Source organism: Myxocyprinus asiaticus, chromosome 10 (genome assembly GCF_019703515.2).
Source record: "Myxocyprinus asiaticus isolate MX2 ecotype Aquarium Trade chromosome 10, UBuf_Myxa_2, whole genome shotgun sequence".
Classification (NCBI taxonomy): Eukaryota; Metazoa; Chordata; class Actinopteri; order Cypriniformes; family Catostomidae; genus Myxocyprinus; species Myxocyprinus asiaticus.
Genome location: NC_059353.1, coordinates 35,330,263 through 35,354,967, shown reverse-complemented (window position 1 = coordinate 35,354,967; position 24,705 = coordinate 35,330,263). Strand labels below are relative to the sequence as shown.

General features: G+C 36.7%; 2 protein-coding genes across 3 annotated transcripts; both read left to right on the top strand.

Annotated features, from left to right (window-relative positions):
• The first annotated feature begins 72 nt into the window (after positions 1-72).
• Positions 73-15,440, top strand: upf3a (UPF3A regulator of nonsense mediated mRNA decay). Of its 2 annotated transcripts, XM_051709423.1 has the most exons (12): positions 73-189; positions 2,704-3,364; positions 5,884-5,990; positions 6,076-6,182; positions 6,416-6,514; positions 6,608-6,718; positions 6,878-6,933; positions 8,011-8,169; positions 8,280-8,413; positions 9,091-9,379; positions 10,852-10,929; positions 13,515-15,440. In XM_051709423.1, exons 2-12 carry the CDS (start codon positions 3,224-3,226, stop codon positions 13,677-13,679), a joined length of 1,446 nt encoding a protein of 481 aa, XP_051565383.1. In that variant the 5' UTR covers positions 73-189; positions 2,704-3,223; the 3' UTR covers positions 13,680-15,440. The 2 variants fall into 2 exon arrangements, with proteins under 2 accessions (XP_051565383.1, XP_051565384.1); XM_051709424.1 differs by lacking the exon at positions 10,852-10,929.
• A 735-nt stretch (positions 15,441-16,175) lies between these two features.
• LOC127447508 (P2Y purinoceptor 8-like) lies at positions 16,176-22,082 on the top strand. Its single transcript, XM_051709437.1, has 2 exons — positions 16,176-16,231; positions 19,536-22,082. The coding sequence occupies exon 2, from the start codon at positions 19,575-19,577 to the stop codon at positions 20,595-20,597; it is 1,023 nt and encodes a 340-aa protein (XP_051565397.1). The 5' UTR covers positions 16,176-16,231; positions 19,536-19,574; the 3' UTR covers positions 20,598-22,082.
• Positions 22,083-24,705: the final 2,623 nt, after the last annotated feature.

The window sequence follows — 24,705 nt, the reverse complement described above, 5'->3', positions numbered from 1 at the left end:
CAGCAGTATCAGTCATGGGCTGCACACCATCCAAATCCAACATCACTTACTCCCACGTGCGTGTGAGTCGAGATCTGGACACTTGTTCCACATTCGTGCCCAGTTTAAAAAGCTCCGTTTCCACGCCGGAGAGACCCTCGCCTGAGCTCTGCGTTGAGACGAGTAGCGGGAAGCAAACTTTTCTCAGCGGTAAGAAATTACTTTGCTATTACATTCTAGAATATCAGAAAATATGGCCAGTGATGCCCGCCGGACCTGATGTGGATGATACATAAACTTATCAGTCCAAGGTTTGGACATCTGAATTTGTTTCACACGATCTTAAAAACCTTATCTTTTACAAAACTAGAAATTAAATATTTTTTATGGATTTGTTGGAACAGACAGTGAATGAACTGCTGCAAACATGAAGTTTTTAAGGGTGTTGATTGCGAAACCTGTCATGAAAAGATCTAAAATTATACTTCGCATAAAGAAAGTAAAGCCTACATTTAGGACCATTAAGATTATTTTGCGTTGTGACATTAAATACTGCACTGCACTTTCAGTCATTGACGTCTATCAATAACCCCTCTGCAAAGTTTATGAAAAGCGATCAAATATGTGATAATGAAAAACAAAACCGAAAATTAACCATTAGGAAACGTTCTGTGTAGGCTACTGTATTTTAAGATTGTCAGACAAAAACCTTACTGCATCGTTCTGGGAAGGTTGGTTTATGGTTATAAAAAAATAAAACTATTAGAGAACGTTCTGAAGGGTACAACGGGGCTAAAGGTACAACTTATATATACAGTACTGTGCAAAAGTCTTAGGCACATAAGATGTTTCACAAAAGCATTTGTCTTAAGATGGTTATTTATATCTTCAGCTTTAGTGTGTCAATAGGAAATATAAATGTTAGACTCCCAAACATTACTTTTGCAAATAGAAAAGATTAGAATAGAAGAACAGGGAGCCCTGCAACAGATGTCATGGCCCCTACAAAGCCCCCCACTGAACATCATGTCAGTATGAGATTACATAAAGAGACAGAAGCAACTGAGACAGCCGAAATAGATAGAAGAACTGTGGCGAATTCTCCAAGAAGCTTCCTATCTGCCAACAACCAAGAAAAACTGTGTCCAGGTGTACCTAGGAGAATTGGTGCTGTTTTAAAGGCAAAGGTGGTCACACCAAATATTGATTTAGCTTTTTTATGTTTACTGGACTTTGTATGACATTAAGTGATAAATGAAAACTATTTATGACATTATTTTTGAAGACATCCTCACTATTCAACATTTTTCACAAGTGCCTAAAACTTTTGCACAGTACTATATATATATATATATATATATATATATATATATATATATATATATATATATATATATATATATATATACACATATATAATGGAGCAACATAATTTGTGACAGGAGAATTAGTAGGCTAATGGAAGGTTGTTTTGATTATTATTATTATTTATTTATTTATTTTTTTAAAGGTAGTGAGTAAGCCTTTAACTTGGGGTAAAAGGCCCCCAGGGCTGATATTGTGTTTAGGGACAGTAATTATAGGGCAACATTTGCCAGCTTAGGCAGATACTTTTGAGACAGCAAGATTTTTTTTTGAGTGACAAATTAAGATAATACTTATTCAAAATAACCACTTCAGAAAAGGGTTAACCATTTTCTGTTAATTTTAATCACATTTGGCATTGCATAACATCTCAAGTATTAATGTCCATTGTGATTGGATCAGTAAATGTGAGCTCACTTTGAACATTCTTCATAATTTCTTTCACACCACTTAATAAAAACAATGTGTTTTATAGGGGCCTTTAGCCTCTTCAACAGGGGGGATTTTTTTTTACCCCAATGCTATCCTTTCATTTACTGGACAGTTGTTAAAAACGTTTTATTTAATGACCTTGAACAAAACTGAAAATGATAAATAAGTATTCTAAAAATAAATGTGATCATTTTCAGTAGCCACATACATTTGCAGATCAAATTACCTCACAATCAAACTTTAGACATTGCACGAAATGATCTCATGGATCAGGAATATTTTAAAGTGTGTGCAAACAGGTGTTAAGGAAAGTACTGTGGTAGTTTTTGTTGCTGTTTAGTGTTTTGGGAGAAAATAATAATCAAAAGTGTCTTTTACCCCGTGGGGCCTTTGCCCCGTTGAACTCTTTTTAGATTGTCAAACAAAAACCTCCCTGCAATGTTCCGGAAACTTTGGTTTCTGATTATAAAAAAGGAACCTAAAGAGAACGTTCCTAGAACGTTAGGAATTGGTTTTCCAAAATAATAATATTAATAATCAAAAGGGACCCATATGCTAACGTTAGGGGAAAGTTCTCTGTTTGTTAGGATGATGTAGGCCTATAAATGCTTTACTTATTTAATTAAGTTAAGTTTAGTTAATTAAGTAGGCCTACCAAAATAACCATCCCTTGCGATAATGAGAATGGGGAGGGTAAAATGTGTTGAACTGTCATGGAAATAATGTCACAATGTAGCCGAAAAAAATTGCTCTAAAAGAAGAGTAAGCTTTATTGTCTATATGCAAAAATAAATAAATAAAAAATCTGAATTATTTTAGAGTAAAATAGGGACAGGACAGGTTTCGTGAAAATCACCCAATAGCCTTCTGCTTTATAGATAGACAGACAGACAGACCGATATTTTGTTCTCATATTCTTGTTTGCAGTTCCTAGTCGTGACTGTTACGGGCGCTCCGTGAGTCAGCCCAGCAGTCCGGACGTATGGAGTACAGTCAGCACCGGCAGTCCGTTCGGTTCGGCTCGACCATGCGTGAAGCCGGGCTGCACAGACAGCGACTCGGAGGACGACGGCGCTGCACCCGGCAGTGAACGATGATATATTCATGTATTTTTATGCTCCCTCTACCTTATTTCTAATGAAGACATGTTTTTGTACAGAGAAGTGAAGGGTGCAGAGTAACGTCTGATTAGATGAACCAAATATAAATGACCAAATAACCAGGCTATTCTGTATTGCCCACCCAAATAGCAATATTTCATTCATGAAAGGAATATTGCAGCAGTGCTAACGTTGCATAAACAAAATGGAACGAAATATATGCATCTGGACATGACAAGGACAAAATAAACAAATATTGTGCGTAATGTGCAAGCCTCGCGGTTTTTGCTACTGAATTCCCGCGTGAGTTGGCGGATTCCGGTCAGCGAAGTGGGGGAAATGGAGAAATGAGGTCTGACAAGGAGACGAGGACAGGAAGCAGGGAGAGAGGCAGCGTCGAGATCCAGTTCAGGGAGTGTCCGAGGGAGCAGGACAACGTCGTAGTGAACCCGAAGCACAAAGAGGAGAAAAAGGAGATTTTCACCAAGGTAGGTGGCGCAGTTCATTTTGGTGAGTGTGATGATGGATGAGTGCCTGTAGTGATGATGGAAACGGGATTCAGCACCATAGACAGCGACAACATGAGCAGGACAGCAAATCCAAAACAATATCCCACAGGTATAAATCACACCAGACCAAAATGCATTAGTATACTTACACAACTGACGCAACAATTGCATGATTTTAATAGCCCAGGTGATGATGAATGCATACGCATATATAGCCTAATGTTATACAAGAGCAAAGACAGTGGTGCGATATAGAGTTAAAAATGGGTAGTTCATATACTACCTTATATACTTTTATACCAGTGGTGTGTGGTGGACATTTAAAATGAGGCAGATTTTTTTAAGTCCAACGTAAATTCATATTTCATTTACATTTGACGTTTACTTAGTTTTCAGGTTAAAATCCATTAATAAATCTGATATATCATAATATGTAAAACACATTGGCCTATAATTTGTATATTCATGTATGGTTTTCACTGATTAAAAAAAAGTCACATGCATATGTATGCAACAAAATGTTTTTTGTTTCTTTTTTTTTTTTTTTTTTTTTTCAAAATACTACAAGAATGGCTGCTTTCATATACGTATGCAATATATATTTTCCCAAATAATAGTGGAATTTGAATATGTAGCCTACATATGTGTCCAAATATTTGAACTATAGTTTTATATTTATATTCATGGCCATGTATCAGATTTTTGTATGGAAAGGTATGTGAAATACCTTTTTATCTTACACTGTTTAATAAGAATACTATTAAATGTTTGTATGTTCATATTAACAAACTATTTAAGTCAATTCAATTTTGCGTTTTATGAGGACTACAATTATTTTTTACATTGCTTTGAAAATAACACCTACAATAATACAGCATCGGGCATTTTTCATGTATCTTTTATCTTTTCGCTTATTATTTTTTTTATAGTCAACTTATTTTGGATCAGTCATCTACAGTGTTGGGTGTAATCCAATTACAAAGTAATTAGTTATTGTAATCAAATGACTTTTTAAGTAAAAAAAGTAGTGTAATGCATTACATTTTAAGTTATTGTAATCAGATTACAGTTACTGTCTTTCAATTAATGTAATTTTTTTAAGTACATTATAGGGTTATGCTTATTTCTTATTTATGTAGAATACATTATTTATGGACCTGTAACCAGTCATTGTGAAGGAGAAATGTGAGGTGCTGAGTGAATGACACGTGGAACAATGAACAAGGAAGAAATAGACATTATTTTGAATTTGTTGTGTGGAAAAGTGTTTTAGAAAGTAACTTAAAAGTAAAGAAATTAGTCATGTGATTACTTTTCCAATGAATTAATTAGTAAAGTAATATGATTACAATTTTAGAGAAATAATTAGTAATTTGTAGTGGATTACTATTTTTAAGTAACTTACCCAACACTGGTCATCTACTCTGATATGATATGATATGAATGATGGCATGATGGCACGGAGCTGTATCTTTTTATTTCTTTTTGGGGGGGGGGGGATTTTTCCCCTTTTTCTCCCAATTTGGAATGCCCAATTCCCAATGCGCTCTAAGTCCTGGTGGTCGCATAGTGATTTGCCTCAGTCCGGGTGGCAGAGGACGAATCCCAGTTGCCTCCGCGTCTGAGACAGTCAACCTGCGCATCTTATCACGTGGCTTGTTGAGTGCATTGCCACAGAGACATAGCGCGTGTGGAGGCTTCACGCCATCCACTGCGGCATCCGCACTCAATTCACCATGCGCCCCACCGAGAACAAACCACATTATAGCGACCACGAGGAGGTTACCCCATGTGACTCTACCCTCCCTAGCAACCGGGCCAATTTGATTGCTTAGGAGACCTGGCTGGAGTCACTCAGCATGCCCTGTGATTCGAACTAGCGAACTAGCGAACTCCAGGGGTGGTAGCCAGCGTATTTTACCACTGAGGTACCCAGGCCCACAGAGCTGTATCTTTAAGAGAGAGTGCTCATTAAAAACTGGTTTACTGACACACCAGTGTTTTAAGTCATTTCAAGTTCATTTTGATGTGAACAAAATTGGAGTTGTCAAAGTCGGTTAGTTCCATCCCATTCATAGCGATCTGCGAAGACCCGGTGCAAGTGCGAGAGCATGAAAGGCTGGCTCTATCGCATTGATTGACAGCGTATTGAACAAATCGCCTGTACTCTGCGGTTCTCAGCTCAAATTTTCACCATGCTTTAGGAGCTCAATGAGATCGCAATGCGCTCAAGGGAGGCGTGAGAGATGCTGTGTCCCTCTGAAAGTTTATCCGCTGGTGTCGCTGTTATACACCTGATTTGAGCTCACATTTAGTGATATTTTATTTGTTTTATTTATGTACAGCTGATTATTTTTCTCACCCAAATTGTTTGAAGAGACACTGCCTTCCTTGCCTCTCGGAGAAAATGCCACTGTATACTAAATATGAAAATGCCATACGCAATGAAGTCAATGCATGACCTAGATGGCATTAAAATGTTCCCTTTTTTACACTAGGTTGTCATACGCCGCCTGCCACCTAGTCTATCAAAAGACCAGCTCGAGGAGCATTTGAGTCCTCTTCCATCTTTTGACTATTTTGAGTTCTTCCCTGCAGATCAGAGGTATATTCAGTCTGTTTATATGGAAATACTGTGATCATGTGCACTGTCAGAGCCTGATACATGTGCATATATTAATTTTCCCCAGCTTATACCCACATCTCTTCTCAAGAGCATACATCAACTTCAAAAACCAAGAGGATATTATTATTTTCAGGGATCGTTTTGATGGCTACGTATTCATTGACAATAAAGGTGATTCATTTTCTTCTTTTAAATATTTATTCTCTCTTAATCTAGTGTATTCCAATATAACTATAATATGTTATGTCCTTATTGCATGACACACTACATTGCTTATATAAATGTTTTGTTTTCTTTTATATAATGTTTAATATAATATACATATGTGCAAAGACACATATATTAACCCTATATAATATGTTGTATATTAATATATATAATTTTTTGTAATGTTTTTTATTAAGGTCAAGAGTATCCAGCTGTTGTAGAATTTGCCCCATTTCAGAAAGTCTCCAAGAAAAAGTTAAAGAAGAAAGATGCTAAAGCAGGAACCATTGAAGAAGGTATTTACATGACAACAACAATAATAATAAGTAACTTCAAAATAAAGTATATACTGTACAGTGCAAAGTTAATAAATGTAAATCTTTACTTAGATCCAGAATACAGACGATTTCTGGAAAACTACTCTTGTGATGAGGAGAAATCAATGGCCAACCCAGAAACACTATTGGGAGAGATTGAAGCTAAAACACGGGAACTCGTAGGTACGGTTTGGGGAATTGTTCTGTTCTGTTATCATTTGTGTACATTTTGACAAACATATGACCAAGGCAAGTAGTATGAAGCTGCATGTTCTTAGTTCATTTTGTATGAAACACTTTTTGTTGTTGTGAACATTTTCCCTTTATGTGACTTCATTGCAGCCAAAAGGACGACACCCTTACTGGAATATATTAAAAACAAGAAGTTAGAGAAACAGGTAAGGGCATGGAAAGCACCTTTTATATATGTGCTGTATAAACAGAATCGCAGCTGACCTAAACTAGATGTCTGTTGGATCATTGACAAAGCTACACATGGCATTGGGCGTACATTATACAGGTCATTCTTTGCTGTTAAAGGAATATTCCAGGTTCAATACAAGTTAAGCTCAATGGACAGCATTTGTGGCATAATGTTGATTACCACAAAATTATTTTAACTTGCCCCTCGTTTTCTTTAAAAAAAGCAAAAATCTGGGTTCCAGTGAGGCACTTACAATGGAAGTGAATGGGGTCAATCCGTAAACATTAAAATACTCACTGTTTTAAAATTATAGTCAAAAGACATAAACAATATGTGTGTTAACATTATTTTAATGTGATAAAATCACTAACTAACCTTTTCTGTGTAAAGTTATAGCCAATTTTACAACTTTGTTGTCATGACGATGTAATGTCAACAAACCCTAAAATTACTGTAAAAATGACGATTTGAACAACTTTACAGCTCAAATAATACATGAGTTTTAACAGAAGAATTCATGTAAGTGCTTTTATAAAATTATAAGCTGCACATTTCTGCCTTTAAACCCTCCAAAAATTGGGCCCATTCACTTCCATTGTAAGTGTCTCACTGTAACCTCGATTTTTGCTCTACAAAAAAAAAAAGAAAAGTAGAATCAACATTATGCCACAAATGCTGCTGACTGAGCCTAACTTGTATTGAACCCGGAATATTCCTTTAACTTCTTGCAGGTTGTGATAACTGAAGATAGGGTTATTGTGTCATCGAAGAGCAGCTGTTAAGAAATCGGGTGATGGAAAAAGAAAAAAATCAACAAGACAGAACAGAAGAGCTGTTACCTTCCTTTAAGTTTAGAATAAAAATTGATATTGATATTTACAATCATTATGTGTCACTAAGGTTACAGGCTTAATAATTAGAGAAAGGCATTGACTTCGGTTACCTATTAATACAGCCATTATTCAATCCTCTTCTGTCGAGAAGCGTAGCCTGCATGGTTTTATATATACATTCTTGCATAGTATCTTTAACACAAAGTTTTTAATCATAGAGAATAAGAGAAGAAAAGAGAGAGGAAAGGCGAAGGAGAGAACTGGAAAAGAAGAGACAGAGGGAGGAGGAGAAGAGGAAGCGCAGAGAAGAGGAGAAACGAAAGCGAAAGGAGGCCGAAAAGCTGAAGAAGCTTTCTGAAAAAGAGATAAAGATCAAGGTACAAATCAGATTCTGAATATGACTATTGCTCATCTATGATTGTCAGTACTGTACTGAAAACCAGTGTCATTACATCAAATCTACATCTTGACTCCAATACTCCTTTAGCTTTTGAAGAAGTGTGACCGAGACGATGACATGGACTCAGACAGACTGAAAGATAAAGGAGACTGCGGAGGGACAGAAAAAAACAGATGGGAAAAAACGGCAGGACACAATAAGTCAAAAGAGACTAAGGACAAGTAAATGCTTTATGAAACTTGCTCTGTATGTTACTGCATCATTGTCTTAAAAAGGCGCAGCACGATAAGTTTCCAGTGACAAGTAATGTGTCTGTCCACACTGAAAGCAAAAATGCTACACAAAGTGGCACTATAACAGCCAATCAGAACATATTTAATGTTTAGTATAAAGTTTTTCGGAGCTGAATTTAAGACCACAACTCTGCACAAATCCAAGCGATCAAAAAAAGTCCTGTTTCTGTTCCTGGTTAGGATAAAATCTCTGAAGAGAAAGGTTTTATTGCTTGTCTGGTTATGACACGGTGTTACCCTTAAAACATATACTATATGGTCAAAAGAATGTGTACACCTTCTAATTAACAGGTTTGGCTACTCCAGTAATTCCAGCGAAAACAATTCTTAATGTTACACAAGAACATTAAGAATTGAAACAGTTTGAGGAGGGCCTGTGCATGGTTTATTAAGACTAGTGTGGAAGAACTTGACTGACCTGTACAAAGCCCAGACTAGAACTTTTGCTGAACACCTTTGGGATAAATTGGGACACAGCGAGCCAGGGGTGTCCACATACTTTTGTCCATATAGTGTACATTTAGCCATAAATATTGATGGTAAGATTGATCAAGCGTACCACATGTTGAGGTGGTTTTAGATTATCAATTGATCTCTCTCGATAGTAGGGGCCAAATTGAGAGTGACAAGGAGCAGCGAGAGGGTCATGGCCGTCGTCAGAGGGACAAAGAGCATCGCGGCAGAGACGAGGAGCGTAAACGCCAGAGGCATCATTTGGAGTTTGATAAGTTTATGCGACGCAAGGAGGAAACCAAATGGGGCAAAGGATACTGCCAGGACAGGGCCAAGAAAGACCAACATCATGGCTATTCCTATTATCCAGAGACAGGAGACAAACTGGGAAAAGAGGACAGAGAGGACATGTCTAGGAGGAAAGAACGGATTCGTAATAAGGTAAATAATTTAATTGAGTAGCAATATCTCAGCTGCAGTCCATTTACAGCAGGTCATTTACACTTACCATTCCAAAGTGTTGATATAAGGTCCTCTGGTTCAAAACAGGCAAACATTTTTTTGCCTGAACTTAATTCAATTGTGAACAGTGTCCACAATGTCAGTTGAAAATTGGTTTTCCTAATATTAAAAGAACATGCAACCTGTAAAGTCCTAACACAGATTGATTTATTTAATTTATATTTTATACATTCAGATTGATTGCACACAATGAAAAGGGATGGTTCACCCAAAAACAAAAAAAATCTGTATCATTTACTCACTATCATGTTGTTTCAAACCTGTATGACTTTCTGTCTTCCATGGAACATGGATGTTAGGCAGAATGTTAGGGTCTGGCTAGTTTTGCGGCATAGACAACAGCATAGGTCTGGGCTATAGCAGCTTCAACTGGCCAAGAACCGCCTGTTTAGACAAGTCATCTGTTAAGCGACCAATCACAGTTGGTTTTGTCATTATGGGGTGTTTAGGAGCGGGGTTATCGGAGATGTATCATACCATAATAAAAGACAGACGTGGGGTGGGGAAATCATTTATATAATGGAGCGCGAGTCTCCACGAGCGATTGTACAGAAAACACACGGGAGAGTAGCAAAAAATGTGTAGAGAGTCCAGCACAGAAAACCTAATCACAGAGAAAGATAATGCAGAAAATGCAGCTCTGCTTCTGGATATCCGCTTTACTTTCTGCTATGTGCCTCAAACAAAACTCTGAATATCTTTAAAAGATTTAATGTCACTAATCTGGCAAACTTGGTCAAAAACATCCTGTGTGCGTCTACTCGCGGAAGTTCCATCGAACCAGCCTATCAGATTTGCGCAGAGTTGATTGAGAGTACGTTTTCCAGTTTTGTGTGCTATGTGCATCAGACGGTTAGAGAAAGGACTGTGCGCATGCCTTCTGAGACTGATACAAGGGTCCGGCAGCCTCAGTGACCATTCGCTTTTATTTTATGTTAAAAAGGAGTGTCTGCATTCTTCAGAATTTCTCCTCGTGTTCCACAGAAGAAAGAAAGTCGTACAGCTTTGGAAGGACATGAGAGTGAGTAAATGAGTTTCGTTAAATCTGTGTAGTATTAGCTCATTTTAATCAAGTAAATTTAGTAAGCAGCAAAAATATTTTTTTCAGTGTACCTCTCAGGTTTTAAAAAACTATTATGTATGGTTATTGTCATCGTTGAGTTTGTCCGGTGTGTGAAGCAAAGCAATAGCTAATGCATTCAATATTTATACACCTCTGTTTACTCTATGTATACATCATTATGTCTGTGGGAAATACAGTACAAATCTGCCTCCCTCCAGTGGCTTTCAATGCAGCGAACACTTTATGCAGCACTGTTGAGGCAGATAGCTATAATTTGGCTGTTGGCAATATTGGGCTTATAATTGATTGAAGACAACGTGTCTCTCAGTCTGTGTTAGTGCATCAGGAGAAAAGGACTTCCCAGTCTGAGGGGCCAGACCAGATAGGAGGGGCTCTGCCAGCAAAGGTACAGCTAGTTTTTGAGCCTTTATACCCACGGGAGGGGATGCTACACATGCTGTGCACTGAGAGGCCCCACACTTTACAGTGTCAGCCGAATGTTGGTTATGCTGTAATGGCACAGATGGGGAGTGATTCCCAATTGAAGAAGCTTATACAACTAAACACTACGGCTCTGTTCCAAAACCTACCAAGTTGCCTACATAGGCAGCAATTTTAGGCATCATAGGCACACTCTTGAAACACAAGCTAGACCAAAAGCGAGATAAGCTTTCTTTTGGCCACATTCTAAAAGGCATTATCACATTTATCCTTTAAAGAGAATGCAATCTCTAAATGCACTGCAACAAAGTCAGTAGCTGTGTCCTAAATGGCTAACTATACACTATGCCATCTAGTGTATGAATTTTCAAAGTGTATTGTCTCAAATGGAGCACTAATGTTTTTGCCTACATGGAAACAATCACCATTTTTCAGCTGATGGAAGTGACGTTTCAAACACATGCAATGTTTTGCCGCTAACTAAAGCCCTAAAGCCAACCTCAGTGCACTACTCACACTACTTAGACAACAAAATGGCGTAGAATAGGGCAGAAGTATGTGATTTGGAATGCAATTATAGAGCACAAAGTCTGGTTCCAGAAGTAAATATCCTTTTCATTTTTTCCATAGGGGAGTTGATTATTAATGCTAACTTATAATCCTTTAAAGACAGACATAGTTACCAGGAGCTCTGAGGTTGTTAATCGATGGTACAGGATGTGCTTCTGCAAAAGTCGCAAGTCTGTGTTGTTTTATCTTCCTATTTAAAAAAAACAAAACAATGTTTTATAGTGGAATTTCTGGTGAAGAACTACACTACCCAATATCCAGAAGGGAAATGATCCACCAATCAGAGAATCGCGGTGAACAAAGCCCACCAAACGAGCTCAGCGGTGATTTGTCCAATGATGCACTGTGAATGATGCAATCGAGTCGGTCTCCATTTCATAGGATTGAAGTTCAATTAAGTAATTTAGACATTAAGTACACAGTCTTGTACCTTCTTCTTTTTGTCTTTGCTTCAAATCAAAGTTTGTTATGTTGTGATTCATCTCAGTGCTGGCTGGTTTGCTTCATGGCTTAGAATGCTTTTATGAGGGGTTTTAGGAAGTCCCATTGGGAAAAAGTGAATGGGAAAAATAATTCCAGAACCAAGACATCTGAAAAAGTGGCCGGGCACTGTTCCGTTCTATGATAAACAATCCATCCAAGATGGCAGGTAAAGTGAGAGATGTTGATTATAAATATTATTAAATCGATACCGAAAAGGTGATATGATAATAATAGTTCAGTCTGATTTAAAATACACTATTTTGCCCAATATAGACAGTAGACAGCATGGTAGCTCACTAGGTTTTGGAACAGAGCCTACATTTATCTAGAAAACTTAGGTTATTGTACATTGAAATTCTTATGTGTTGGGTTCTATGTATAAAATAGTAAGCAAGTAGTCATTTAGTAAAAGTTTTTTTTTTTTTTTTTTTTGCAAAGTTACAGTACACTTATCCCAGTGACAATCCTGCTTGAGAAATTTGGGATTAAGAGATTGCTCAAGGGCACAGTGTTGAAAGCAAACTTCCAGTTACCAGCCCTGAACTTTAGCCATTATGCCACATTACCACTACCATAAATAGAACTATATTAAAGGGAGAGTTCACCCAAAAATTAAAATGCTCTCTTCATTTACTCACACTCATGCCATCCCATATGTGTATGACTTTCTTTCCTTTGCTGGATTTTTTGAAAAATATCTCAGCTCTGTAGGTCAATACAATGCAAGTGAATGGTGGCTAGAAGCCCCAAAAGCATATAAAAGTAGCATAAAAGTAATTCATAAAACTCCAGTGGTTAAATCCATATCTTCAGAAGCTATATAATAGATGTGGGTGTGAATCAGATAAATATTGAAATCCTGTTTTACTTTAAGTCTCTATTTTCACTTTTGCATTCTTCTTTTATTTTTGCCGATTTGCATTCTCTGTGCATATCGCCACCTACTGGGCAGGGAGGAGAATTTGTAGTAAAAAAGGACTTAAACATTGATCTGTTTCTCACCCACACCTGTCATATCACTTCTTAAGATATGGATTTAACCACTGGAGTCGTGTAGATTACTTTTATGCTGCCTTTACGTGCATTTTTAAACTTCAAAGTTCTGGCCACCATTCACTTGCATTGTGAGGGCATACAGAGCTTTTAAGAGATATTCTACTAAAAATCTTGGTTTGTGTTTAGCAGAAGAAATAAAGTCATGCACATCTGGAATGGCATGAGGGTGAGTAAATGATAAGAGAATTTTCATGTTGGGGTGAACTCTCCCTTTAAATAAATACAGAGACATAACAGTTTTTGGAATAGACTTAATACATTTTGAGGGGCTGTCAAAAACTGGTTGTCTGCCTTGCTGAGAATGAAATCGATAATATGCAGCCATTTTTGTTTTCTTATTTACTAAAACAAAGTCATGGGAAGAGCAATGTTGTCAATGTTTGTGATATAAAATATGAGTGTTTTGCTTTTGTCTCGTTTCTTACTCATTTCACGACACAGGACCGACCAGCGATGCAGCTGTACCAACCTGGTTCTCGAAACCGCAAGCGCATGGGCTGTGGGAACAAGAACTTTGACTTTCCACCCATTTCTCCTGAGCACAGAGGAGAGCAATGCTACAAGACGATCATAGGGACAGGATCTGAGAATAGTGCAGATGAGTGAAAGAAGACCACAGCAGGAAGACATCTGCTTAATAGAAGTCTACTTGTAGAAGCAAGAGTCATGCCAGTACAGGATGAACACTCAACTTCAAGCTTATTTTCTGTTGTCTCTGTTTGATGTGTGAGTATAGTGCATACAATCCCCCACTTAATCTTTTAAACACAGAGTTTTCAGTATGTACAGGTAATTATTAAATCATAGATGTAAAATTATCTGTATGGTTATCAAGAATAACTGATTCATACTTAAATCATTTCATTGAGAAAAATACCTAATTATTTTCAAAGATCAAGATTTGTATGCCCTTTATCATGCAATAAATAGATTCCTTTAGACAAGAGATTTTAGATAATGTAGATTTTAATGTAAATAAAATCAAAATGTGTTTTCATTTAAATACAGAAAATGTATCATTAGGTTGACTGTTTTATCGTGATGAAAGCGACAGGAAGTGGTAAAGAGGGGAGGGGCAGAGACATATTTTTCTTTAAGAATAAAACAATTAGTGCAAGAGTGCTACAATGCATTAATTAAACATTTAAGCATGTAACTCATAATTTAAGATTTTCACACTGTAATGCCTTTGAATGATGCCTCTATTGTCCCTGATGTATAGACATCGTGGCTTTTGGTGTATTTACAATTACATAGGTCTCAAACAGCTAACTTTAAAGTACTGTTTCACCTGCGAGCCAAGAAGAACAAAAATGTTTAAAAGGTATGAAGTCTTCTGTTAGGTCACATGCTATTTGGTGATAATTCTATACAGTGTGCATGTTTTTAAGAAACGAATGCAGTCATTCAGGGGTGGGAGACTACATGGGGTCACATGCCTTACCTTTGTTTTGCACTTGAAGATCCCATCCATTATTAAATAATTAAAGGTTTTTAGAATAATTGTTTAGTAAAGACCAACAATAAAGATAATTCTGTAGAAAACTTCAAAGCTGTTATACTGTATTTGATGGATTGACTATTTGAGTACAATAAAGATATGAGATTATATAAAGTAATATTTGTGAATTAACTTTTTTTATAAAAAAATAAATAAAATGATTTGGTTCATAATTTTTTTCCTATAGCTTACACAGTATTTTCATTATTTCTAGAAGTTTAATAGTGGTGGCATGTGTAAAGCTATTTTAAAAATGCAAATTAATAATAAATAAACAATAATACATTTAATTAAATATAAAACTGTCATTACATATAGTCATTTTTTGAAGATTGACAACATTTTACCTTAATCGTGGCTTTTCTTGAACTGCTGAACTTTGGTTGAAATTATACTAATTACAGAACTGTAATGTGTTTTAAATGAGGGTTTCTGTATTTGATTTATTGATTTAGCTTGCAAGACAACTCAGCAGCACAAGTTTCTTAATTCTGATTCAAATCTAAACCAGTATCAGCTTGTACTGATAGAACCTTTAGTTCTCACACTTTCAGACTGAGAAACACGTCATGTCTTCCTGTGTTTTTGTAGCAATTATGTTTTGTCTAGTTTTTTACCTATTATTATCATCTGGTTGCTTCTATTACTGCTGCTTTTCCTGTTCTCCTTGAAAGGGGAAGGTGTTTTAATGTCAGTTAGATGTCATAAAATGCAAATGTTTAAAATGCACTTTGTACACAAAGAAGCATACTGTCACATATGGCAGCAATTTGGTTGTATGCATGTCCTCTAAAATAATATCTATGTGTAAATGGCAAAAAGGTAGAATCCATGGAAAGAAGAAGCAATAAAACAGTGTTTAAAAACCCTGAACCAGTATTATTTACACTTGTTCTGTATATACTGTATTTATGTAAAATAGGTGTATATTTATGAATTGCAAAAGTAAGAACAATAACTAATTATTTTACAAGTAATCTAGAGATAAACCACAAACAAGTCATACTAAAAGTATGAGACAGTTAGACAATCACTTTTACTGTTGGTTTAGTGTGGGACCCCTAACAGTACTTTTGTCTGGCATGAGGAAAGCAGTGTGCCATTTATTTACTGGCTTATGTGGCGTCTTCTCCTTTACCACATCCTCCCACATCAATTTCACCTTTACATTATTTGATCATTTTAAAACCCAGTCCAAAAAAATAAAATAAATTATCATAAATAAATAACTAAAAATAAGAAGGACATCATTAATGAGAAAGAGAAACTGTGAACCAGGGTGACATTAAAGGAACTTACTGGGGAAGTCCAGTTTTGTTTGCAACACAAAGGTTAGCTTACATTTCACTGCATTTTGGTGAATTCATATTTAATAACATGAATGTTACAACTTTAAAGATAAAGCAGTATTACCTTTGATTGGTTTTATTTTTGCTATGTAGTTATAAATCTTGTTTATTTATAATATTTTGAAACATGAAATATGTTTTGATATGATATATTTTACAAATGTGGACAACTAAGCTTTATATTTAGTTTGTAATCAGCAGTCAGGTGGCATACTTCCTCTCAACAAGAAGTTTCCTGAATGTAACAGTCATACAAAACGATTAACTGCCACCAACACACACAAGGGAAGTCATACTTGCTTCTTGAGGTACGTACACAAGACTGAATTAAAATAAAAAAAAGATATTACCTTAAAATTTACAGATACATTACACACTTTAAGTCGCTCTGAAAATTCCAGGGAACATAAACAATATGTTACATTTTCTGCTCTGCTGTTTGTTAAAACAGTTTAATTGTTACCTGAAAGTTGTGCTGCTCGTGTTAAGGTAGAACTGCATTTTTGGGTGATTGTCCTTTAGACTAGTGGTTCTCAATCAGGGGCTCTGGACCCACTAAGGGCCCTCAGCACACTTCCAGGGGAGCCTCAAGATCTCTTAATATTATTTAAAATATGATAGGATATTATAATTTTTATATCATTTTTATTATTCAACTGACTGAAAATGCTAAAAATGTAATAACTCCCTTCAACAGCTTGCTTTTTATGAAGAATATACAGTTCTAGACTTTTCTGGAATCACAAGTTTTCAGGAAATATCTTATAATAGATATATCTTATAATATAAATATCTAATATCCTACATGGTATTGCTACTCCCTCCAGCTCTGACAGATATCTTGAAAGTTTGGTGTTCGACCAACCGAATCTCCTAATAAAAATTAATTTTAAATGATTAAAAATATGTTATTAAAATGTTGTAAATTTGATTACCTTTTCCCAAGTAAAACTCAATTTACAATTCATTGATCACATAGAACCTTTATGTCTCTTCAAGCAGAGATATACTGCCCGAGAAACACAGAATCAAACCCTTCTTAATGTACTAGCCGGTGAGTCATGATGATGAAACACTGCATGGATGATGACTGAATAATGAAAGTTCTAAGACAACGCAAACTACTTTTCCTTTAAAGTAAGCAGTGGGTTTTTAAAAGCGTAAAATATTACAATATTTCATGGAAGTTTGTTCATGTGGGTTGATATCTTCTCAACGGCATAATTTTACTGCAAGAAAACATGATTGTAAACATCAAAAGATAAGTGTGAGAACAGCTTTGAAAGTTCATTTACATTTATTCATTTGGCATTAAAGTGCTTTCAGGTACAGGTGATTCTTCACATGGGGCAGTTCTGACTATAAATCTTGAAAAATTAAATGCTTTTAAACTATGTTTCATCTATGTTAAGCCATATCACATGTCCTGGAGTAAGTATCAACCTTTTTAAATGTGTGATGGTGTAGATTTGTGATGTTGTGTGTGATTATATTTTTCACTTTTGAGAGAAAAGTTGGATGAGCTGTGAATTTGCTACACTAAGTTAGCAATTGACCCTATAAACAAATCTTTAAATTGATAACATTTCTGATCCTCCAACAGAGATGTGCTTTTTTTTTTTTTTTACACTTCTCATCTCAATATCTCAATTATCAAATCTAAACTATTTTTTTTTCTTTTCTTTTTTTTTTCAGCAAAACTCACTTGATCTGTAAAATGCTTTCTGTGATGGCAATGACAACAGTATTGGGGACAGTGATTTTTTGTTATGGTAACACTTTACAATAAGGTTCCATTTGTTAACATTAGTTAACAACACTATTTAACATGAACTAACAATGAACATTAATTTTACAACATTTATTAATCTTGGTAAATGTTAATTTCAACATATAGTAATACATTTTTAAAATCAAAAGTTTTATATTTTAACATTAACAAAGATTAAAAAAGCTGTAAAAAATGTATTGTTCTTTGTTAGTTTATGAGATCCGATGCATTCACCAATATTAATAAATAGAACCTTATTGTAAAGTTTGTTATATTAAAAATGACTAACTGTCCACATGAATAACAAATTCATTCAAAATAAGTTCTTAGGAAAAAAGAGAAAATTTAAAATGTTAACACTTTTAAAAACAAGGAAAAATACACGATATAAAAGTTTAAAACTATTATAACCTATAAACCTAGAATGTTTTTTTTTTTGTTGTTTTTTTAAATCATAGGAGCCCAAAAAGTCCCCCAATTTTATAAATTCATCAGAGCACTTTCTTGGAATCAAACCCATGACCTCGTCTGCAGGCATCATTCTCAACCACAGGATTACTCGCTCAGAACACCAATTTGGTCTCCACGCTTGCACATTTGTTTGCCATCAATATTGCACAGATTTGTGGCAGTAAAGCTAAGACATATAAAAACTTTATTGACTTCCAGTACTGGAATGACAAAACACCCATACAAATAGCCTTCAACGTGAAAGGATGGCATTCGATTAAAGGAAAAATCTAAAGCCCCTTGCAATGCTGTATGAGACTGATAATGGTTCATTTAAATCTGCCCATTTAGGTACCACAAAATTCAAAGAATTCATAATATGACTTAAGAGCACAGGGTTGGTTTAAACATAGATGTGTAACATTTTAACCACTTTGCCTGCTTTAAAGTATACAGTATGGTGGTGTGGCCCATTTAGCTGTGGTTCTGAATTGATTGGGACATGGGCGATGTGACCTTCATTAAAATCAATGTGTAAGAAACATATGGTGAATCATTTATCTTTTCAAGAAACAAGGACAGCGTTTCACAGAACATTTCAGCCTGAGAAAATGCACTTATTTTAGGTCAAGCCTTTGAAACAGTTGCCCACACCTAAAATTTCAATCTGTGCAAGACAGCCACACTAAATCTGTAAATGACTGTACCAAATCTGAAGCTGGCATCTGCTGTGCAATTATTATTTATACTTTGAAAGAGCACAAAAAGTCCCTTGTGCGAGACACTACCCGTGTGAATAATTTCAGAAAACATTTGTGAAACAGCTCTGAGACTTATATAGGCAGTGATTTGTTGGTTATGTGTGCCATCTGCATTATGTTTAGGTGTATATGCTGAAGTAGCATGATTTTGCTGATGAAAAACCTACAACAATTGTCTCACATTTCCTGTTCACAGCGCTGCACCCAAAAGTATGGTTTGGGTGCATGTAGCATCACACCACCCAAGTTTTAAAAAGCCACATTTCATTTATTTCATCTGTGCGACTACAAGTACAAAAAAAAAAATAAAATAAAACTGAGGGATCTTTTAATACCACAAAATATACTACAAAATAAGTCAAATAAAATAAAATATTTTAGCCAAAATCATTCTAATGGTTTACAATAAAAGGCTGTGCTAGGAAAGTTATTGGAAATACATCTTATTTTTCAAAATGAACAGGGCTAGTATGACAAAATCTCGAATTAAGCACAAATCAAGTGTAGAGTGTGAGAAGATCAGTGCTACAACACTGCGGATGTTTCTCACACCATCATTTTTGTGGCTTAAGTGAAAATGTGTCTTCAAACTTTAAGTGGAATCTCTCTGTCTCTAACTCTTGTAAACAGGCAGAGCAACAACCATTCAGCAAACAACAATTCACAACCATGAATGTTTCCAATCCAATGGATGAAGACACATTGGCCATGTTTGACAACAAATTAGCCAGTAATCTTGTCTCAGCCATCTATGTCATTGTGACTCTGGCCAACCTCTGCGGTAACGGTGTCTCTCTGTTTCTATTATTGATGCGTACCTCTCCGAAGACTTCCTCCATCATCTTCATGATCAACCTCACTCTCACTGACCTGGTCCTGGGCACTGTGCTCCCCTTTCAGATTGTGTACCAAATTCAGGGCTACAACTGGACTTTGGGCACTGGGATGTGCAACGTCCTGACAGTAGTATTCTACGCCAACATGTATTGCTCTATTTTGTCTATGACTGCCATTAGCGCTGACCGTTATCTGGGCATTGTGAAACCAATGCGCTTCAGAGAAATGAGGAGGAAGAAAACATACGGAGTTGTCGTCTGTATATTTATGTGGGTGTTGGTCCTCATGATTCTGAACCCGTTGGAAAGGACAGACTTGACATTTCCTGTACAAGAGCGCAATATTACCACATGCTTTGATGTGTTAAGGAAGGACATGCTCCCAACTACCGCTCACTGGGCAGCTTTCCTGTTCGGCATGTTCATCATTCTCTTCCTCTGTCCGTTCATTATAACAGTGTATTGCTATATTAACATCATCTGTGTGCTGGTGAGAAAAGCCAATAGTCAACAGAAAGGCCGTGCTGTGCACCTGGCATGCACTGTCCTGTTTGTGTTCATTTTTTGTTTTGCTCCGAATAACATACTACTCTTGGCACACTCAATTAAAAGACTGTACTATGGAAAATCTCTCTATATCTACTACAAGCTCTCCCTTTCTCTTAGCTGCATTAACAGTTGCATTGATCCATTTATTTATTATTTTGCCTCCAAAGAGTTCCGTCGAAAGCTAAGGCAAATGCTGCGGCTGAAGACTCTTAGCATAGCAGAGACTCAGATGATTGAGGGTCATAGAGAGAGCTTTTTCTCTGGTCGCACAACGTGCAATGCACATGAAGACTGTGACAATTTTTAAAGGTAAGGTGTGTAATTTTTTTAAAATGTTGAAATAGTTTCTCTTTTCCCAGGTTATTATGCAAAGCCTACTGTAAGTAAGGCATTTGTAGGTTCATTTCCCTGAAAAGTGTAAACACCATGGCTCTATCAAAACATTGCTCTGTTTGCTTGAGCATCCCAACTAGCCAGACATAGCAGCATTGGCTCAACCAATGGCATGAGTTTGGGGAGGGACCATCTGTTTTTATGACCAGTGGAAGATGGGGGGAGTGTTCTGGAAACCTATTTGGAAACAGAAAGCCAAGGAAATTACAAACCTCACCTTTTACATTTTTTGTTGTTTTTGTTCTACATTTTATTTTTGGCCTTTGCAACTTTTTTTAGAGGTGGAAAACAAGATTATTGGGAATTATCATAAAGCCAGATTTGAACCTACTTGAGCGCCACTCCTAAATGTGTCAGTGCACATGCGTTAACCACAAGCCCACAGTTTTGACATCATTTTTAACATTTCTAATCAGTGTTATTTAGACTCATAAGAATGATAACTTCCCATTATTTCTTTCTTGTTTTGTAGCATCTTGCTTTTGTTCTGTTTTGATTTCCTGGCTGATCAGCTGAGGAAAAGTGTGCTGCTCACATGCCTTTTCAAAACACAGCGTGTGATGTTTGTGTCTCTTTTTTTATCTGGTATCAGAAAACCATGTTCCTCTCTTACTAAAGCTTATTTTATACCCTGTTATGTGATTACACTTTAGAGACAATTTCAGTATTTATTTCATGGCTGGTCTGGGAACTGGCAAGGTCTGATTGCTAAAAGTATAAAGACTTAATGTGGCAGCTATAATTAGTGTATCCTTGAACTATGAATTATTTTTATATTCTAAAATGCGTGGTATTGCCACATTTAAAAGATCGTTCCTTTGTCACAACTATTTTGATATTTATTTACTTATTTTTTTATTTAATATTTTTACTTAAACTGTTTATAAAGCATGCCTGCATTATTACGTTACCTGTTTTTTTTTTTTTTTACTTGTTTTTATACTTGAGCGTAATAATACCATTTTTCAATGGTAATATAACAATGTTTTCAAAGTCACATAGAATCATTTATTTTGTCTTAATCTTCATTTTGTTAAATAAACTGTATTTGCATTTATTTTGTGTGAGTGTGCATAAAACTTCACATTTGTACCTAAGATTAAAGATGGCACAAACGTTAGTCATCTCGGGACCAAGTGCCTAGTGTCTATTTATAATTGTAACTTGCTCTCTACAACAGAGATGCCATAGACAGGTCAAGATTTATTTAAGTTCCTTTCAAACCTAGAACTGTTGAACTATTGAGCAAAATACAGTACATGTAATGTACAAACTCCTGGAGAAGTTCACCCAGCTAGTGCAATAATAATCCAGTGACAAGAAACAAGCTTAACACCAGCACTATGATTTCATCAGTGCAAGTCTGATGTGAAATAAACATTTGTTGTTTATAAAGCAGCTGAATGCTCAAGAGTCAAATGCCCAATGCAATGCACTTAAAGGAAATAAAGTAGGCTGCAAATGCCACTTCATTGTGTGGTGTTTGCTAAAACAGGAGATGTCATAGTAAAAGAGATGACAGGTTCCATTTTGACAATTTACACCAGTTGCTCATTTTGTCACAAAAGATCAATGAACCAGTTTTGTTTTGTTTTTTTCCCCCTCCGGACAATAAGACCTTAAGGTATGCACTTAAAAGTGCAAATTTAGAGTACGCTCATATGTAAGACACCTCCTGACTGATGAGGTTGTGAAACCAGATTCTGACAAAACCACAGCAGTCAAATGTGAACACCTGTGGACAAACAGGCCCTTCAATGATACCTTGGCATGACAAACTACCTCTCCAAGTTCATTCTGCAACACGGTGACATCACAGGCCCACTAAGAGAGCTACTGCACCAAGATGTCGAATGGTGTTGGCATGAGACACAAGATGCTGCATTCTAAAAGCTGAAGGATGCTGTGTCCAATCCTCCAGTTCTTCAAAAATTTGACATGACCAAACCTGTTGTTCTCTCAGCTGATACATCTCAACATGGACTGGGTGCAGTATGCCTCCAACAGGGTGTCCCAGTTGCTTTCGCTTCACGTGCTTTGACACCTACTGAGTCTCGATATACCCAAATCATGAATGAAATGTGGGCATTGGTATTCACAACACAGAAATTCTATGACTTCATTTATGGCGACCTGCTACAGTGGAAACTGATCATCAACCTTTTATCGCGATATTGAAAAAGCCACTGCATACTGCTTCAGCACGCCTTCAAGGCATGATGCTTAAACTCCAATGCTACAGTCTTGATGTAATTTACAAACATGGCAAGGAACTGTTTGTTACTGATGCTTTATCCCATGCACATCTCCCCTCCACAGAGCCTCCGGTAGCAGATGACCTGCTAGAGGTAATGACACTTCAAGTCCTGTCCTCACGGCGGACAGAGAAACTCAAATCGATAATCAAATCGGATCCTACATGCCAAAGACTCATCAACACCATCATGCATGGCTGGCCAAACTCCTTCTAGGAGTCCTAGTGGACTCCTTCTCTGGGTGGTTTGAACTTGACCATTTGCTTGACATGAGGAGTGTCACTGTGATTGCAAAACTAAAAAAGCACTTTGCTGTACATGGTGTTCCACAAACACTAATAACTGACAATGCATGCCAGTTTGTGCATGGGACTTTAAACACATTCGGAGTAGCCCTCTCTACCCCCAGTCTAATTTCCACTGCACGGTACAGCTATACACGACTCGACTCTGCTCACTTTTTGGGGGTTTTCCACTGTGGATAGTACCTGGTACTTTTTTTAGTACCACCTCAGTTGAGGTTCCAAGCAAGCCGAGCCGATACTAAATGTGACGTCAAAACCCTGCAGATCACTCATTGGTCAGAGAGAATCGTCACTAACAGCGTCACTGGATTTGCGACACGGGACATCAACCCGCTAGTTTTAAAGTTAGCAACAGTGACAGCAATATCATTTGTTCACGTGACTTTCTAATTGTAAAAAGAAATGGCTTGTGGTCAATAAACGAGGTGCAGACGTTCCTCTCGTTAGCGACGAACGAAACGACGCAAAATGAGAAAGTCTTTCAGGAAGTGTCTCAGCTGTTGTCCGCTCACGGCTACCACCGGACCTACCAACAGTGTAGGGAAAAGTAAAAAAAACTTAAAAGTGACTAAAGAACCATCAAGGACCACAACAGCCGGAGTGGTTCAAACAGAAGAAAGTGGAAGTGGTTCAACCAAATGGATGCTATCTATGGAGGATGATACGTTTTGTTACGTTAACTCTATATTCTGCTTGAAAGCTTCACTTTATTTAGTTGACCAGCTACGGAAAGCTTGCTTCTAAAACAACCAGGCCAATTTAACTGTTATACTTGTGTAAAATCACCATGCAACAACTGCTTTATGCAGCACAATGAGCTAGTAGCTAACAGCTAGTAGTCGTGTTACTGTTTATGGTCATTAATGTTTGTGTCACATTTAAGATGATGTCACGGCAGTAGAGGCGGCACAGCTATGACGATCAGCCTATAATCCCTCCCACGTTGAGACGGCACTACACTGCAGTGGAAAAGCAAGCTCAGAAAAGTAGAGCGAGCAGAGTCGAGTGTGCTGTGCAATATGCCAAGCATCTGCTGGAAAAGTGCCACAGGGAGAGAGAAGTGATATACTACAAGCTGCTATTCCAACTTTAAATATTAATAAATTAAATTATTTTTTAAAAATGTTGCTGTTGCCGCAGTTTTATAAAGCAATAAACATGTTCTAAAAACCCCTCTTAGACCAAACGCGTTTTTATAAGTTGACATTCTTTTTAACCTGACACAGCGTCTAAAAAATGCGATGCTCCTGCACGAGGCGTCGACTCTTGCAGATGTTTACTTAGAAAAACAACAACAACAATAATAATAATAAAAAGAGTAGACGAGGCTGTCTCGTTTCGAAGGCTGCATGCTAGGTAGGACGCGTCCTTTGAAGGCTGCAGTATACCGAGTGTCCTCCTTTAAACAAGCCTCGTTTAAACGAGACGGCCTTCGTAGGACAAACGGAAACAGAACGTAACA

Excerpts from the sequence above, each read along its gene's own strand:
- LOC127447508 (XM_051709437.1), top strand. The coding sequence starts at position 19,575 with ATGAATGTTTCCAATCCAATGGATGAAGACACATTGGCCATGTTTGAC.
- upf3a (XM_051709423.1), top strand. The coding sequence starts at position 3,224 with ATGAGGTCTGACAAGGAGACGAGGACAGGAAGCAGGGAGAGAGGCAGC. Across the intron at positions 6,515-6,607 it reads AGCAGGAACCATTGAAGAAG|ATCCAGAATACAGACGATTT; the intron begins GTATTTACATGA and ends ATCTTTACTTAG. Across the intron at positions 9,380-10,851 it reads AAGAACGGATTCGTAATAAG|TCTGTGTTAGTGCATCAGGA; the intron begins GTAAATAATTTA and ends CGTGTCTCTCAG.